This window comes from Acinonyx jubatus, chromosome E4 (assembly GCF_027475565.1).
Source record: "Acinonyx jubatus isolate Ajub_Pintada_27869175 chromosome E4, VMU_Ajub_asm_v1.0, whole genome shotgun sequence".
Lineage (NCBI taxonomy): Eukaryota > Metazoa > Chordata > Mammalia > Carnivora > Felidae > Acinonyx > Acinonyx jubatus.
This window is the reverse complement of record NC_069395.1, coordinates 35,386,548-35,405,236: the sequence shown is the minus strand read 5'-3', so window position 1 is coordinate 35,405,236 and position 18,689 is coordinate 35,386,548. Positions and strand designations below refer to the sequence as shown.

The following is an 18,689-nucleotide window of genomic DNA, read 5'->3' as shown; positions in this document are numbered from 1 at the left end:
CCCTTATCCTTGTTTGCTTCTGTGCTCTCCCTGAACGTCAGTTCCTCATTGGAAAAATGAGAGTAATGACAGAACCCACTCCAATGAGTTGTTGTGAGGACTGTACAAAGGAATGAGCAAAGTGACCATGGCTAGTGTCTGCAAGATGCTAAATGTTCCATCCCCTCTTCCCTTACACACCTGCCTACTGGCACCTGTGTCTGCGTGCAAAGGCTGCCTCATCTGTGAATCATACTCCTGAGCATTTCTTCCCTGATTAGGACACACACTCACATACTTATGGAAATCAACCCATCCTTGGGCCAGCCCACTGTGCTTCCAAGTGGCTGCTGCCAATCTGATTTGCAGTGGACTGTTGGAGACTCTGGAGACAATTATGGTCAATGAAGTCACCCTGACCGGTAGTGAGGACTCTCTGGTTCTGATCTTGGCTGTGACACTTAGATTAGGGATGGAACCTTACTAGCCCATGGGTTCCCTCTAGACCACCACTTCTCCATTTGCAAGATAAAGGAGTTGGGTTAGTTGGCCTTCATGTTTGCTTAGCTTTAGCATCTCTGCCTGCTTCTCAGAGATGGCTGGGCTGTGTGTGACCCTTTAGGTTCCTCATGGTCTCTCTCAGGCAAGTACTGGCAGGGGCTGAGCCATGCCATGTGATCATCTCTGGGCTGGTGCAGGCTCCCCAGAAACCAGTGGGTTTTGCCTGGAAGCTTCCCAGCCCTGATTTCTGCTTCTGACAATGTCTCCTCTAATGTTGTGTCTGCTCCCCTAAATGCTTATTTATTTCCCACTCCCTCCCTTTCTGGGGAAAACTTAATTACTCAGCTGCCTTAATAACAGTTTTACATAATGCACACCTCAGGTTAATTAGCTGTGTAAACGAAATAGCTGTCATTTTGATCTCTTGGAAACAAGCTGAAGAGCAGTAGCCAGTTCACATCCCCTCCTCCCCAACACACACACACATACAAGCACACACTTGCACACATGCATGTAAGTGCACCCACACCCACATGCACAAACCCCAACAAACACTGACTTTCTTTGACAATTGTCTGTTTTCTTAACCTTTGGCATGGCTAATGTGTAGACAGAGGATATGTTCATATATATCCTGAGATCCTTATCCTGTGCCCACAGAAGACTTTGAGACTGTCTCTAACCAAAATGTCTGCCCTCCCGTTTCCCAGAAGCTCTCAGACATTCTGAAACTTCCAAAGCTCCTGCCATTGGGGATTCACTCTTTTGGATGAAGCATTGTTGAATTCCTTGTTTAAAATACAAACGCTCTTGGGAAAGGCACCATATCATCAACCATTTATATTTCAACAAGGGTTTGCTTGTCAGAAAATGCGCTGTGGCTTTTGAAAAGGGTTCCAAGAAAGTGAAACCCAGGATGGGTAAGTTTTGAGGGCTAGAAGGAAATGGATAGGGACACTGGGGGATAATGTTGCTAACAGAAGGAAGAAAAACCCGGGTTGGTGGAATGTGAGATTCTGGGTGCCTGGTTGTTATGGGCTGGGAAGCACAGCTTGTAGGCTAAAAGTACAGAAGAGGAGGGAAAGATGTGATGGGAAGGCCTGGACCAACCAGGTGGCCTCAAACTTTGCTGGCCTGGTCTCTCACTCAATTGCTTTTGGGGTTCAGGTCTCTAGAAGTCTCTAGGCAACATTTTACAGACCTATTTTACTTCTTTGTCTTTGGAGGCTATAGGAACCATTGTTACTGGCAGAGCCTACAGAGGTCCAGACAGGCAAAGGATTCCCTGCACTCAGGTTTAGGGAAATATCTCTGTTTCTGTAAAGGTCCAGGATGGGGCTGAGGCTGTCCTTTCCAGGGAAGAAGGGAGGGAGCATCCTGACAACCAACTCTGGTCCCTGCCAGTGGCTGCCAAGTTACCACTGTGTCCCTTGGATCAGAATAGGAATAGAAAATTTAAAGGCAGATACTTTGGGACAGAAATCCCTGCTTCATCTCTTCCTAGCTTTATGAACTTGGACACATTTCTTAACTCTCTAAGACTTGCTTTCTTATCTGTCAAATGAGTATACCCATCATTTAATGTAAAATACCTACCTTAGAGATTTTGGAAGGATGGAAGGAGATAATGTATGCACGGTGCTCAGGAGAGAGCCTGGTGCAGTGTAATTTCTGGATGTGTGGTGCACATCATCTTTAATCAGCTTCAGAAAGGCAGCCTACTGAACTTACTTTGGATGGTGATAAGGGCAGTGCTTAAGGCTTTGGTGAAGATGTTATTTCATGATGAGAGAAGATGAAGTTGAAAGTGCCTTATAGAACTGGGGCTTTCCTCCCACTCAGCACCATAGTGGAACCCAACTTTTGACCTTTACTGGCAATATCCACGAATGTAGAAAGGCTGAGGCTTCTGGACCCCAGTGGGGTTTAATGGAGGCCTTGCTGACCAATGACCTTAAGGGCTCCTTCTTCTGCCCACTTAGCTGAGAAGAGTATTGCTCTAGTACAGCATCTGGTCAGTGTCTTTTTTTTTTTTTTCTTCCTTCCTTTGCATTCTTGTTTGGAGTGTTTTTAAACTTCTGAGCAGATAAGCTGGAGTAGGGAAGAATTCTAATAGCATGTTAGAGCAAGAGGGAACTTCATTATCTCATTCCACCCCTGCATATTACCAATGAGGAAGCTGAAGTGGAGAGAATGTCTTTTCTTGCAGGCAGCTGGATTTTTTTTTTCTTTTCTTTTCTTTTCTTTTTTTTTTTTTTTTTTTTTTTTTTTGGTCTTGGCTTCCTTTCTTATGGCCCTGGCTGGCAGCCATGACCCTGATGATATCTCCTTAGATAGACACAGGCAGCCACTGGCTTGCTCATGGCAGGGAACTGGGCCATGAAAACCAGAGGCTGTTTTCCTATTTCCCCCTGGAGTTAGCTCTGTGTTCTACAAAGGCACAGAGATTTGATTTGCGTTTACCTTCCTTTTCCCACCCATTTCCACTTTGATTCAGGCTCCTGCTGGCTCTTGCTCTTTCCTTTGCTCTCCCTCTAGTTCTCTGGGAGGGTTTCTCTTCCCCCCAGACTGCTGAGCTTCTAGAAAGCTCTAGGATGAGGGAAGAGGCCCAACCTTTCCAGATGGAGAGTAAGTAGGAGCCAAACTGGCTGGAGGCCTGACAGGCTGAACTGATAATACTGCCGCGTCTCTGAGGTCGTGCAGCCAGGAGAACGCTCACTAGTTGACCCCAGAGGGAGGCTGCTGCAGCTGAGACCTTCCACCTCTGGGAGAGATGGAAGCGCCTGACACACATGAGGGGAAGAACCTCGCATTGATAATCACGCACACACGTTTATACACGTACTCATATAAGCATGCAAGAATACATAGAAAGGGAAACTGAGATACAGAGGAAAAGAGAAAGTTAGCAACTTGTCTTCACATGGGTTTCTGCCATAAGCTGCTCTATTTCAGGTCTCCAGCCAGCTAGCTAGTTGACGAGCAGAGCTACTTAAAATACCTGGCCCAAGCCTGTTGGCTTAGCCTGTCTCTAAGGATTGTAATAAATCCCTCCTTTAGCTATGTTACTAGGATAAGCAGCACGTAGGTTTTAAGCCCACGAGGGTATCTGATCTTCCATCAGTGTCTGCACACGTGGAAGGGAAGTGGAGCAGGCACTGGGTACCCCCAGCTGACTCCGAAGACTGGGCCAGGAGGCAGGATAAAAAGCCCATACTGAACACCCTGGAGATTTTTAGTTTGTTTAGTTTTATAATGTCTACTTTCCTGGGCATAAAAGTGTGTGTGTGTGTGTGTGTGTGTGTGTATCTCCAAGGTACTAAAGTTTAAAATTATTAAAGAATAACATATAAGGAAAAGAGTTCCTTATTATCCTATTACCCAGATATATTAGGTTAAATTGCATGCCATTGCCATTTTTGTAGGTCAGATTGGCCGAAGTAATTTCATCTGTTCAACCTAATCTGTTGGTATATGTCCTTCCAAACACTTTCTATTCCTTTAAAATATATATATATTCCTTTTATATTATATTTATTTATATTTATATTATATTCCTTTAAACATATATATGATATATATATGATATATGTATACATCATATATATATGTGTATATATATATATGATCATGACCTATATACATTTATTCCCAACTGTTTTTCTTCATAAAACAAAATATGGTAAGCATTTTCCCCATGTCATTGAAAACTTCCTGTGACCAATCTTTTTAATAGTTACATAATATTTCATCTTTTGGGACCATGAAGGTCATTTTTCAGTTCCAGGTTGAGTTGTTCTAGCCCCTGTGCCCCAGGCCTGAGGAAAGAAAGAGCCTTGTTTCTGGTGCTCGCTTGGCCGGGGAACAGGCTGGGATCGGGTCCCAGCAGAGCTGAGGAGTGAGCTCTGGTGACAGGCGGCCGGAAGGCAGCTGGCCCTTGTCTCTCTGCAGGACATGTGCTGAGTGTAGACGGAGGATGGGGAGTGGAAAAGTTTGCCCCTGAGAGGCTGCGCAGAGTGGGGAGAAGGGCATGCTCACTGCCAGGGACCAAAATAGGATTCTGGAGGAGAGTCAGATTCCAGCAAGAGGCTTCTCTTGCCCAGAAAGGATTATTTTAAGTGCTCAGGTATTTATTTCAGCCACTGACACATCTACAGTTTCTGTGTTAACTGAGCTGGGTCAGCCTGAGAACCAGCTTTCTTCCCAAAGTGCTTTCTCCACCTTACATTCCCCCATGGTCAGCTACACGGTGAGGCCAAGCCCTTTGAGTGAGACAGAGATTGTCACCCTTTACTGTGCTTCCATGATGTCTGTGGACCCACCTGGCTTCCTAGCAGAAGTGAGAGGGCAACATTGATGGAGGAAGGGAGAGGGAAAGAGGGAGAGGAGGGAGAGGAGGAGGTTTGGTAGGGGACCCTCTCTGGTGTTGTGTTGGTGCCGACATTGGCTATCAGCAGAAAACTCACTAGCCTTTTGAGCCTCATCTTTCACAAATGTAAAATAGGAAAAATACTCCTTATTACCTGGGTACAGTACCTAGCCCACGGTAAGCTCTCTGTCACATATGTTGATGTTCTATTACCTCCTCTCTTCCCCACCCCTCGTTTTAAACTCCATGACTGCAGTAAGGGAATGTTTAGTAATAATAACAATGTTAGCAGTCATTGAGTATTTGCTATTCATTAAGTATTAAGGCCCTACTATGTGCTGGGCACTTTTTTAAGCACTGGGAATACAGGAGAGGAAGCCCTCGTGGAGTATATATGTTCAGCAGAAGGAGGCAGAGGGTAAACAAACAATATAAGCAAATAAATAGACAATAAATGCCCAACATTTCAAGTGGAGATCTGAACCCTGAAGGAAAATGTAGCTGGGCAAGGAAAGGACAGGGCATTGTGTGCTCCATACAGAGCATACATGCCAGCCATTATTTGAACATTAAATACCAAAAAATTATTGTTTAATAAAACACGTTTGGTCGTGATGAAGAAACCTCTGAGCAGCAGGATGGGTGACAATTCTCTCATATGCAGGTGAGAACTGGAAAGTGGGGTGGGAAGTAGAGTTTCCAGGAACCAGGACTCCTGGCTCCCCTTCTCCTTCTGCCCTGTCCCAAGCTTTGTCAGCCGTGGGGAGGGAGGATGGGTGTTGGGCAAGGAGTTCCCATAACCCCAGGCACAGGCTCAGCATATTAACTCAATCCCTTTGGGACTGATCTGTCATGTTAATTAGTGCAGGGGACACTACCCGTTCTAAGACATCACATCAGCCTTATTGGCTTATCACTTTCCCTGGTAAGGCTAGAGGTTCAGGAGCAGAAAGGCCTTGGACAAACCAGAGCTTTCCCCTGGTTCTGGTGAGTAGAGGCCTTAGGGGAAAGCAGAAGCATGGGTGTTTGGAGATACGGTTGTCCCAACCCAGAAGGAGATTCTTGTCCAAGCCTTGCTTCTACTTGTGGATGAATATGGAGCCTTCCGAATAGTGTTCTCTACTCTGGGCACAAGGTTTGGTGCCTTGGTTACGCAGAGAAAACAGAGTTTATTTGTGTTGCATGGGGGAGCTGGGACAAGGTTGTGCTGTCTCTGTGGGGGGGTACGTGTGCATGCACACATGCGCACATACGCACACACGCATAAACTTAAAGAACAAGGGTCATGTTCTATGGCCCTATTCTTTTGCTTGCTGGTCTCCACCTGCTGTGGAGTCCATGAGGTTCAGTTCTTGTGTCACTTGTGTCACCCCAGGGCTTGGGCAGGCCAAGGAAGGTGTGATTTGGGGGGGAGCTCCCCAGTGAGGCTGTTTCCTTTTTGGCTGCCTCGATCTTCATATGAGAACTCTTGCCCTGAGCCCCAAGGCTGCAACATTCCCGGCCTTGGGACCACCTACCTACAAAGCTCCACTTGGTGGGGGACCCCTAGATTCTCTCCTGTGGGTAGGGAATGCCAAACCTGAGAAGGGTCCTCAAGTCTCAGATGTCAGTGCTGGAAGGCCTTTGAGATCATCCAAATGTTACTAGAATGTTGGCTCTCTGAGGGCAGGGTCTTCATTTTGTTCACTAGTATAACTCCAGGGCCCAGAGTGGGGTCTAGCACATAGTACACACTCAGTAAATATTTGCTGAATGATTGAATGACTGTATTCTAACCTCCACTCTACCTGCACAGGAGAAAACTGAGCCTAGAAGATGGGGTAACAGAGCTAGGACTGGAACTCCAAATTCCCTTGTCCTTTTTTTGCTGTGTCCCCTCTCCCTCATGCTCAGAAACCCAGTTTTCTCCAGGCCTCCAGGATTAGGTCAGATGAGATCTAAAACTCTCCAGCCTGTACCTAGCACGCAGAAGATGCTACATTCATGCAAATCCCTCATCTTTTCTTCGTTTTGCTCTTGGTACTCTTTCCAAGGTTTTCTTTGAAGCAATGTTCTGTACCAGACTTTGCTGCTACCTCACATCTCTTTCCTAGCAGTAACACCTATTTGCTATTCACTTTGCTATGTGTTAGGAGGAAGACAAAAGAATTAAAGTCAAAGATGACAATAGCCTTGTTTTAAGAGGCTAATCCTTCCAAGGGTATTAATGAAATCAGTGGATCCCTGGGGGTAGGGTTTCACAGAGGGAATGTTCTAGGGCTCTCAGGACGTAAGGGAGAGTCTTTCCTGGACCCCACTCACAAGGCTTCTTGTCTCCCTGTCCCTCAGTGGCGGATGAAATGTTGCAAGTGTGACTCCAGGTTGCCTCATAATTACAACGGCCACCGAGTGGAGAATGTGGTTTCATCCTCAGGCCCCATGCGCTGGTGGCAGTCCCAGAATGGTAAGCGCCAGCCGCCTGTAAGGGCATAAACTGGTGGAGGCTCCCACAGCGTGGGGGTGGCTGGAAGTTTCCTGGGAACCCCTTGGGGTGTTCTAGGCATTTTTTATGGAGGTGGGACATGTGTGGTTAACAGGCAGTACCTACCACCTCTGTATTTGAGAACTTTTGAATGCTGTAGCTAGAAGAATTTACTGGAAGTCAAGGAATGGGTAAAAGGAGCAAGAGAGAAATGCCTTTATTTCACCCCATTAGTTACAATGAGCTCTTTGAAGGAATGGGGCTTGTAGAACAGACAAGTTGAAATCTCTTAGTGTGTTAGGGTCATCAAGAGATGATGGGAAGGAAACTTGGCCAAGGACAGATAGGATCTTGAGTAGGAAATATAAGTAAAAGCATGCTGGTACCATTCCTCTGCAAGAGGAGAATTGGAAGATCGAGGTTTCTGACTTCCGAGAGCTAGTGGAGTCCAGAGCCTTCTTTAGGGCTGGGAAGGTAGAATTTCCTAGTCTAAAGTTTCTACTTTTTGTCCTTCCAGATGTGAATCCTGTCTCTCTGCAGTTGGACCTGGACAGGAGGTTCCAGCTTCAAGACATCATGATGGATTTTAAGGTGTGCTTCCTAAGGATGGCAGTGGATGGGAGAGGGGGACCCTGGGCCATTTGGGCTTGGGCTTATAGGAAGCACAGCGTCCTTGTCTCCCTAGGCTTAGGGTGATGGCATCATATGGTAGGTAGGCGCCACTTCCCTAGGCTGAGGTGACACTTACCCTGAATCTCTATCATGGTGACAACAGAGGCCCACTCCTGGGAGCACAGTGGCACCTCCAGGCTCCCTGTCCTGGCCTTGCAGTGGATATATATCCACTTTCTCTCTGCATCCCCCATCCTCGACCCATCTAATTAATTCAGCTCTGCCAAGTACCAATTCCGCTTGGCCCAGTCAATTATTATACAGGTGTATATTCTTGATGTGTTTAATAATTTTGCAGATGAGATTGAGTTTAATAAATGGCCAATAAGTGGCCCATATCCATGAAAGATGTGCTCTTGGAACAGCCCTCTTGGTGGACAATCTACTCACTCACTGCTATTACTTCCCAGAATACTTTTGGATTCTGCTTGTATACTAGCATCCTGAGATACTCCTTTTGGAGGGAACATTTTTGTTCATTTGTCACGAGTCATTTTTTTTTTTCAGAGAAGATTTGATTTTATTCTTTCTACAGAAATAGTCAAATACTTAAAGATCAAGCTTGGTCAATAAGATTAGATCAGGAAGGGTGAAATCATTTTCAGAAGTTAGAATGAACCGTGAATAAGATGCAATAGGATCTAATTTCTTACTTGACTCAGAAAGTTAACTTTGAGATCCTCTCCTCAAGAAAAGGTCAAAAGTATTTTGAGAAATGGCAGCATCATCTGAATAAATGCCCAGTCTCTAAAGGTGACAGCGTTGAAGGGCAACATTCATCTGGATGGATATTGTTAGTCACATTGCTTTTTCATTACTCACTCATTCCTTTGTCCATTCTTGCCACACACATATTGAACACTGGTTATATGTTAGGTTTGGTGCCAGGTGTTAGGGATAAAAAGATGAATAAAGCTGAATCATGGTTGTCATGCTGCTTCAGTGTATGTCAGGAAGACAAAGGACCAACAGTGAGAAGATATGATGTGTACTCTGATTAGGAAGAGGTGCTGGGGAGCACAGAGTGAGGCATCCAATTTGATCTGTCTTTGGGGAGTAAGTCATAGCATGTACCCAGGAAAAGATGAATCTTTGCAGGCCACTGATAACCAGGTAAAGGGCAAAGTCCATTCTGGGCGAAAAAAACCATAAAGTGCAAAGGCCTGGAGGCAAGAGACAAGAAGGTATGTAATTGAGGAGGGGGCAAGGGAATGCACACAAGGTCTGGAAGGGAAAATATGTATAAGGTAGTGAGAAGTAAGGATGTGGAAGGCTACCACCTGGTGAGAGACGAGTTTGCAGATGTAAATGGGGAAGGAGGAAGTAGACTAAAGATCCATCCATTCTTCATTCAACAAATGACTAAGTGCCTCCTGTGTGTTAGGTGTTGGGGGTGCAACTGTGCACAAGACAGACAAGGAGGCCTATGGTTTACTGTAGTGGTTCTCAATTAGGGGATATTTGGAGATCTGGAGACATTTTTGGTTGTCACAACCGTGGGTGTGACTATTACACATCTAGTGGTGTCTAGTGAGTAGAGGTCAGGGATGCTGCTAACCATCCTGCAGTGATCAGGATGGCCCACACAAGGAATTATCCAACTCCAAATATGGACAATGTAAAGGCTGGGAAACCTGGGCTCCCAGAGAGGAAGAAAACGCAGGCAGCCAACAAATAAATTATTAGAAATTGTGGTGATATTTATGAAGGAAACAAAGTAAATTCTGGAATGGGGTAGAGTGGGCAGGATGTGGGCAGAAGAATGCATAGGTATGAAAAATCTTGTGGGGAAGTGACATTTAAGCTGAGAACAAAAATTGAGAAGGAACCCACCAGGGAGAGGAACATTCCAGGCAGAAGAAACAACCCGAACAAAGGTCTCTGAGGAGGGAATGAACTTGGTATGACCCATGGCTTGAAGAGATGGAGGTGCACAGGGCATGAGATGAGGTGAGGAGACGGGACCCCTTCACCCTTGGTGAGGGGTTAGGATTTATTCAAGAGTAGCAGGTAGAGGACTTGAGTAGACATTTCTTCCAAGAAGATGTACAGATGGCCAGAAGGCAAATGAAAGGGTGCTCAACACCATTAATCATCAGAAAAATGCAAATCAAAACCACACTGATATATCACCTCACGCTTGTTAGAACAGCTAGTCTTAAAGGACAAGAAGCGCATGTTGGCGAAGATGTGGAGAAAAAGGAACCCTTATGCACTGTTGGTGGAAATGTAAATTAGTGCAGCCACTAATGAAAATAATATGGAGGTTCCTCCAAAAACTACAGATAGAACTACCATATGATCCAGCAATTCCACCAGGGTCTATATGGGAAGGAAATGAAATCAACCTTCCGAAGAGATATCTGCACCCTTATGTTCACCACAGCATTATTCACAATAGGCAAGACATGGAAACAAGCCCAGTGTCCATCAGTAGATGAATGGACAGAGAAAATGTAATCTATAGCTATATATCTATACATAATGGGATATTCAGCTATAAAAAAGAAGGAAATCTTGCCTTTTGTGACAACATAGGTGGGCTTTGAGGGCATTCTGCTAAGTGAAATAAGTCAGACAAAGAAAGACAAACACCATGTGGTCTCCCTGATATGTGGAATCCAAAAAAGCTGAATTCAAGCAAATAGAGTAGAATGGTGGTTGCCAGGGGTTTGGGGGTGGGGGAAATGGGGAGGTACTGGTCAAAGGGTGCAAACTTCCAGCTGCAAGATGAGTAAATTCTGGAAATCTAATATACAGCCTGGTAACTATACTTAACAACACTGTTATATACCTGAAAGTGGTTAAGAGTCTAAATCTTAACTTTTATCACCACACACACAAGATGGTAATTATGTGAGGGGCTGGATGTGTTAATTATTGCAGTAATCATTTTGCAATTTGTGCATGCGTCAAAAATCATCATGTTGGACACCTTAAACTTACATATATTAGAGGTCAATAGGATCTCAATAAGCTGGAAAAAAATAGTGGGAAGCTATTCTAGGGTTTTCGGCAGAGGAGTGACACAGTCCATTTTATGTTTTAAAAAGGACATTCTGTCTGTAGGTGGAGGGCCTAACTGAGGTGAGAGTGAACAAGGAAATCAGGTGGCGCCTACTTGGGAGATCAGGGGGCTGTTCGCTGCCACAGGAGACAGGGCCTGATGTGGGTCTGTTTGGAGGAAACGGTCCAAGCTGGGAGCCGTCAGCACGAAGACCGCATTGAAAGCCACGAGAAGTGGGTGAAACCACCGAGGGTGGAAGGACACAACGTGTCATGCTGAGAGGCTTGCATTTCATCTCTAGCTAATGCACATCCACTGAGGGGCCTGGAGCAGGAGTGACATGGTCAAGTAGTCATCTAGAAAGACCTCTCCAGTGACGTGGGGAGAGAGGTTTGGAGGGCCCAGACAGCTGACTGTGGGAAGTACCGTGGGAGAATGTTCTGGCCTGGCCACCTGCATGATGCGCTGAACTAGGATCATAATCATGCCTTCTGGAATGTAGATCACTGTTCTCCTGCTTTCCACGGTCCCCCTGGGGAAAACCCGATGGGGCTTTCCAGTGTTGGCCAGGGTGTCTGCCGTCGGACCTGGATGCCCTGAAGCCCACTTGCTCCCTCTCGCCCCGTTCTCCTTCCCTCGCTGTGATTCTCAGGGACCACCAGTACATCTTTAGGAGGCTTTTTGGTGATGGTGTCTCTGCAGTGGCCCCTTCTCTTCACTCAGGCCCCCACCCTGTCTGTGCCTCTGCAGGGGCCCTTGCCCGCCGGGATGCTGATTGAGCGGTCCGCAGACTTCGGCAACACCTGGCAGGTGTACCAGTACCTGGCTGCTGACTGCGCCTCCGTCTTCCCCCGGGTCCGTCAGGGCCGGCCTCAGAGCTGGCAGGATGTTCGGTGCCAGTCCTTGCCCCAGAGGCCTAACGGGCATGTGGACGGGGGGAAGGTAGGTAGAGGGGACTTGGAAAAATAGGCACGGGTTGGTGGGGGAGGGGAGGTCCCTGACATCACATTTGCTCACACGGTCACCCAGCCTCTGGAGAAGACGTCAGTGCACCTTGCTGTTTTTCCTGCTCCCTCCAATAATGACCTCTCTGGCCGCTTTCAGAATATTTGCTGTTTGTCCCCTTTGCTACTCAGGAGGAATATTTTAACACCACATTTAGGGCCCTGCATAATCCAACCGTGCCCTCTTCCCCTCTTCCATAGCCTCCGCTCCATCTCGTTGGCACAGTCCCCACGGTGGAGAGGGTAAAATTGACTCTGCTTCAGTGCAAAGACTTTGAGATGGTTGTTAGATTCACGTGAGCAAAGTACACACATTTAATTTGATCTCTGGTTTCACCGTGGTAAAGTTTAACACCAGAATGAGCTTTCTCAGTTTAATCCCTCTGCCTCTCCCTTGGGGAAATTCAGGTAGAAGCTGGGGCTCTGTGTCACCAGAATTTAACCCTGAGCTGGAACGGAGAAACTGCTTCTAGAAACAGCTCAGAACTTTCTCCCCAACTCGACTCCTCTCACCTGGGGTCAGATTCTCACATTTCTTTCGTGACTGCCTTTCCTCTCACCACCCAGCAGCTGCCGCTGGAGGGCTTCTGTGTTCTCTGTCCTTCCTTCTCTGGTTCAGGCTCCAGCAGCCTTCAGAGCTGTTCTCCTGGGCACCCAGTGCTCAGAGTGCTGCCCTCCCTGTGGGCAGTGCCTTGTTCCTTCCCCGGAGCAAGTCCTCCTGGGTTACAGCAGACCCCATCTGCTTGTTAACCACACTCCGGAGACTCCAGATCCGAACACAGGGCTTTTTCCTGATTTGTGGAAGGTTGATATGAAAACTCTGGAATATGCAGATGAATTCCCATACAATGAATGGGGTTTTTTGGTTTTTTTGTTTTTGTTTTGTCTTGTTTTGTTTTTTTTTAGACACACACACACACACGTGGATGAGCAGGGGAGGGGCAGAGGGTGGGAGAGAACCTTAAGAAGGCTCAACGATCAACGTGGAGCCCGATGCAGGGCTTGATCTCACAAACCTCAACATCATGACCTGAGGTGAAATCGAATCTGACACTCAACCCAGGTGACCCTGAATGGTTTTTATTAAAGAGGAAAAGCATAGTTAAAATTGGGGTTGTCTAGAGTGTGGTTACCACATCCATGAATCCTTGGGCCCTGGACCTTCTTATTCATCGTAGGTATCTGGAAAATTAATATTCCCTAAACCCTCATGTGCACATTGTATATCTCACCATTATTTTTGACCCAAGGAAATCAGGAAATTCTTGGGATATCTGTATTTTTAAATGGAGAGGTGTGGTTGTCTACACACACACACACACACACACACACACACACACACACACATTTAGGGCCCAGTGGCCATCTGGCTCCCTCAGTGCAGCTGGCAGCCCTCACATCCATGGTCTACTCAGGTTCGAGGTGAGAAGGGCCTCAGAGAAGTCTGATGGGGGTGCAACATTGGTGGAAAGGGGCGTTGGGGGCACCCCATTTACCTCTTCCACAGGCCTTCCCTTTCTGTCTCTCTGTAGGTTCAACTTAACATCATGGATTTAGCATCTGGGATTCCAGCAACTCAAAGTCAAAAAATTCAAGGTCAGTGTGGTAACTTCTCCCCACTGCGGGTGGGGAACAAAACTTGGAACTTGGGACTTGCCATGGTTGGTTGGTTGGAACTTGGGACATAGAAATTGCCTGGTCTTTCCTATTTCTGTCAATATGGTTGGATTTAATACTCACCCTGCTTATTCCATCAGGCTCTGTGGTAGACTCAGGAGGCCTGGGTTGGAATGCAGGGGTCTTTCCTGCTGGGGAGGGTTGAGGGCTGAGGAGGATGGCCCCTCATATAACCAACCTTATGGAGGCAGGGAAGACCAGATGGTGAGATCAGAATTTCTTTCCTTATCTGTCCTGCCCTAGGAGACTATTTGCCTCTAACTTCCTTTCTTCATTTTTCCTTCCCCAATCCCCTCCCTCCGTGTTGTTTTCCCCCTCTCAGAGCTGGGGGAAATCACAAACTTGAGAATCAACTTCACCAGGCTGGCCCCTGTGCCCCAGAGAGGCTACCATGCCCCCAGCGCCTACTATGCAGTGTCCCAGTTGCGTCTACAGGGGAGCTGCTTCTGTCATGGCCACGCTGACCGCTGTGCCCCTAAGCCTGGAGCCTCTTCCAGCCCCTCTACCACTGTGCAGGTGACAGCCCTGGGTGGGAAGGGCTGAGGGGAGAGAGCAAGACCGAAGCAGACTGAGGACATTCTTGGGGCGCCTATAAAACAAGGAGGGCACTGAATTTAAAACTTGGGTATTTAACCTTTTAGCAACACTGAAAAAGAGTCTAATTATTATTTCAAAGATTAGAATTTTGTAGCACTTCTTTAAGCCTGCCTTATGGTTTGTAATGGTTTGTTTTTCAGTTATACATAAGCAAATCTGTGGGTCTTGCCTGGCGCTTAAGGTGATGCTGCTTAATCCTGGCTACACGTTTTAACTTCCTGGGGAGCTAAAAAAAAAAAAAAAAAAAAAGAAAGTGCCCAGACCTCCAGCCTCAGATACACCAAGTTTATTATCGCTTTTTAAAGCTCCCAGGTGATTCTCAGCACTGCCAGGGTGGAGAGCCACTGGTTTGGGGACTCTAGAGTCCCATCTAGTGGCGAGATACAGGGAAGGTGAGAGAGAACAGAGTCTAACGTGGATGCTAAGAGTACAGGGATGGGAGAGGGAAGCTCCAACTTCACCAGCAACCCTGGGGGGTTTGCTGTGAAACCACACATGGGAAGCATCCGTAGAGTGACAACTTTGCGCTCAGAAGCACAAGAAGCTGTCATTTCTATTCTTTGGAGCTTCAGCTCTTCTACTAACGAATGGGAGCTCATTTACCCTAGTGATGGAGGGGCACTAGGAAATCACGTAGAAAGGCCTAGAGGGAAATACAGGTGAAAAGAGCTCTGGCCAGCTGCATCCTTCCCACTTCTGGGCCAGCCTCTACCCAGGGCTTCAGAGTTGGCTAGAGGGGACACCAGCTCTAGGAATGTGTCATCTATTAGGGCCTGGAGACAAATGAGCAGAACCCAGGCAGAACAGGATTGCTGATAGATGAGGAATACAATATGCTGTGGGATGTAGGGGCGGGATAGGGCACACCAGCCCCAGGGGCTCTCAACTCTGGCTGCACAGTGGAATCACCACTTTAAAAAGTACCAATGCCTGGGCCTTGTCCTTGAGATCTGGATCGAGTTGGGCCTGGCAATGGTAGTTCTTAAAAAGCTTCCCACGTGATTCTGGAGTTGCACCCAAGGTTGAGATCCACGGAATTAGGGGAACCAGGGAGGCCTGGGGAAGAAGGTGCCATTCTAGCTGGCAGGATCTTACCAGAGAAAGAAGGGAATACCAAGCAGGAAGAAAAACATCAGTAAAGGCTAAGAGGTGGGGGAAAGCAGGGCTTGGACAGGACGCGGCTGAAGGTTCAGCTTGGCTGTGCTGTTCCGAGTGGGAAATAAAGATGAAGCAGACATGGTAGGAGTCTTTAATGCCAGGCTGAGGGTGTGGGGCTTAATTTGGAAGACAATGAGCACACAATAGCTATTCTATTTTTATATCTTAATAAGTCTGGTAACAATTCATCATAGCAGTCCCATTAGACAATCAGCCGCAGTCAAAGATTGCTGGAATATAAATCTGCAGAGGGTCCACAAGCTTCCAGAACCATAGTTTACCAGTAAGGGTGTCTGGGCACCTTCCAAGTGCTGCTTTGGACTGGGCATCACGGGGATGTTCAAGGGCAAAGAATGAGCTTTTTAAATACCTAGTAAGAATAGGAGGGCAGGTACATGCATCTGAGCATGTGCGCGCGCACACACACACACACACACACACACACACACACACACACCCCAGCACACAAGCAGGCAGCTGAGAGTGTCACTGGAGCCGAGTGAAGTCTGGAGGGGGTGGGGTCTGAGCTGGACCCTGAGTGGTGGTGGGGGTGGGGTGGGTAGAGGGCAGGTCCATTTCTGGGACATCCCTCTGATGATTATTCCTGATGGCTGGTGGCCCCCTTTCCAGGTCCACGATATCTGTGTCTGTCAACACAACACCGCCGGCCCCAATTGTGAACGCTGTGCGCCCTTCTACAACAATCGGCCCTGGAGACCTGCAGATGACCAGGACCCCCATGAATGCCAACGTATGGTCCAGAACTCACCTCCTCCCCTGTAGTGACTGGCTGGGGTGATGGCCCCTCTGGGCCTCAATGATCTCATCTGGGACACAGGAAGAGTCTATTCTTTATTATTTAAGTTTAACCTTAATCGCACCCCTGCAATGTAAGCTCTCCTTGCTCTGTGCGGATGGAGAGAGTTTAGGTTGCACCTGCCCTCTGCCTCCCCAGACTTTTTCCTCAGCCAGGCCTGAAGGGACCAAGGCTGATCCTTGCTTCTCATGCCACATGGCTTCATGGTAACCTCAGATCCTCTATCTTCTGTGTCCTCCACTGGTCTTGTCCTGTGTAGGACTTATCTGGTTCCCTGCTTCACAGGAGTCCCTGCAGTCAGGGCCTTTCTCTGCACAAGGGAGGGAAAGAAGGATCCCCAGCCCAGAGAGAGGCAGTGGCCCAGGAGGAGATCCGCGGTGGCAGTCGGGGTGGGGAGGTGGGGTTGGGGTGGACCATTCAAAGGTCTCTCTCTCTGGCCCAACGCAGACATTATTCTCAGGTGAGTCTCCACATTGGGAGTTAAGAGGCCTGAATTCTTACCCTGCTCTGCTTTCTTACTGGCCATATAACCTTAAATAAGTCACACAAGGCTCCTCGGGCCTCAGTTTCCCCATTTCCTGAACCTGAACATCTTGCAGAGTTGCAAGAGATGCTAGTGCATTAACATGGCATATGCTTTGTGGATGGTGGTGGTGCTGGCCTACGGTCAGCCCTGGGAATGTCCTTTTGCAGCGTGCGACTGCAACGGGCACTCTGAGACCTGTCACTTCGACCCAGCTGTGTTCGCCGCTAGCCAGGGGACGCACGGAGGTGTGTGTGACGACTGCCGGGACCACACCGAGGGCAAGAACTGTGAGCGGTGTCAGCTGCACTATTTCCGCAACCGGCGTCCTGGAGCTCCCATTCAAGAGACCTGTATCCGTGAGTAGGGGCTCTGGGGACCTAGCGTATCATCTGCCTATTACTCCCCATCCTCTCTGGGTACCACGGAGCACGTGTCCCTGGGGACACACAAGCCCTCAGGAAGCGTGAAGACTTCGTTGTTTGCCAGAACTTGTGGGGAGTTGTTTTAACTTAGCTGGGCACATCTAAGCAAATCACTTTACCTCTCTGGACCATCAATCCATCAGTCAATCAATCATGATGTAGCCCTGATTTTGTTTAATTAAAAAAAATTGTTTAATGTTCATTTATTTTTGAGAGAGAGGGACAGAGTGTGAACAGGGGAGGGGCAGAGAGAGGGAGACACAGAATGTGAAGCAGCTCTAGGCTCCGAGCTGTCAATACACAGCTCGATGCAGGGCTCGAACTCACAAACTGCGAGATCATGACCTGAGTGGAAGTCAGATGCTTAACCAACTGAGCCACCCAGGCGCCCCTACGTAGCCCTTATTTTGGACACAGGAGGGACAAAAGTAAATATAAGATATAGTTCCTGCTGTCGAGAAACACACACACTGTTTGGCAATGTAAATCACACCTGGAAAAGGCAGAATAAGTACTTCGTCCGTATACATGCTATTGCCTTTACCATGTTGTATTGCGGTTTGCTCCGTATTTTTCCATGTCCCCCAATATCGAGAACTCCTCCATGGCAAAGGTTGTGTCTCATATCCTTGGGCCCTTGTGCAATGACAGGCACATGGCTGGTGCTGAGGAAATGTTTGGTGAATGAGCATATGCACTGAACTCCCAGCAGTGACTTAGCACGTTCACAGGGGCCAGTGAGTTTGTACACGAGAGAGAGCAAAATGGACTGAAGCAATCTGAATCAGGCGGGGTTAATCACCAGACTTTTTAGATGAAGGAAGAATCTGCATTCTGAAAGGCTTGCCGAGAGGCCTAGGTGTGGGAGTTGAAGAAAGCTAGTTCACTTCCTGTTGATATTATTTATGGAAAGAGTTGACTTCTGTTTCCTGCAGTTGCTTGCTGGGTGGCCTTGAGTAACCTCAGGGTTATCCTGAGGATTTCATAAGGCAACATGCATGTGTGCACAGCTCAGCGCTTGGCATATAGTAGTCGTTCGGCAAACAACGACAACAAAAACTTCTATAGTACTTAACGTGCGCCAAGCGCTGTTCTACCCGCCTTTCATTTACTCAGTTGTTTCTCACAGGAAACCCATGAGCATTGTATAATTATCCCCATTTTACAGATGGGGAAACTGAGGTACCGGGGGCTCAAGTAACTTGACTAAGGTTGTAAGGTTGTAAGCCAGTACGTGCTGGAATAAAGGTTTGAACCAGGCAGTCTGGCTTCTACAGTCTGCTCTGAACTTTCTGTTTTTCTTCTTCTTGCTGTGGTGGCTGCTTCTGTCTCTCAGCCTGCGAGTGCGATCCCGATGGGGCAGTGCCAGGCGTTCCCTGCGACCCAGTGACTGGGCAGTGCGTGTGCAAGGAGCATGTGCAGGGGGAGCGCTGTGACCTGTGCAAGCCGGGATTTACAGGACTCACCTATGCTAACCCACAGGGCTGCCACCGTGAGTA

The 18,689-nt window shown here is 47.5% G+C and overlaps 1 protein-coding gene across 2 annotated transcripts in view; it reads left to right on the top strand.

The window, feature by feature from the left end:
* Positions 1-18,689, top strand: part of LAMB3 (laminin subunit beta 3) — a 41,955-nt gene that overhangs the window by 10,278 nt on the left and 12,988 nt on the right. For both annotated transcript variants that reach the window (XM_027074534.2, XM_027074532.2), the window contains exons 5-12: positions 7,178-7,292; positions 7,828-7,901; positions 11,740-11,931; positions 13,526-13,589; positions 13,993-14,186; positions 16,056-16,176; positions 16,936-17,124; positions 18,527-18,682. In XM_027074534.2, the coding sequence (XP_026930335.1) occupies positions 7,178-7,292; positions 7,828-7,901; positions 11,740-11,931; positions 13,526-13,589; positions 13,993-14,186; positions 16,056-16,176; positions 16,936-17,124; positions 18,527-18,682 (1,105 nt within the window). The remainder of the gene's footprint in view (positions 1-7,177; positions 7,293-7,827; positions 7,902-11,739; positions 11,932-13,525; positions 13,590-13,992; positions 14,187-16,055; positions 16,177-16,935; positions 17,125-18,526; positions 18,683-18,689) is intronic.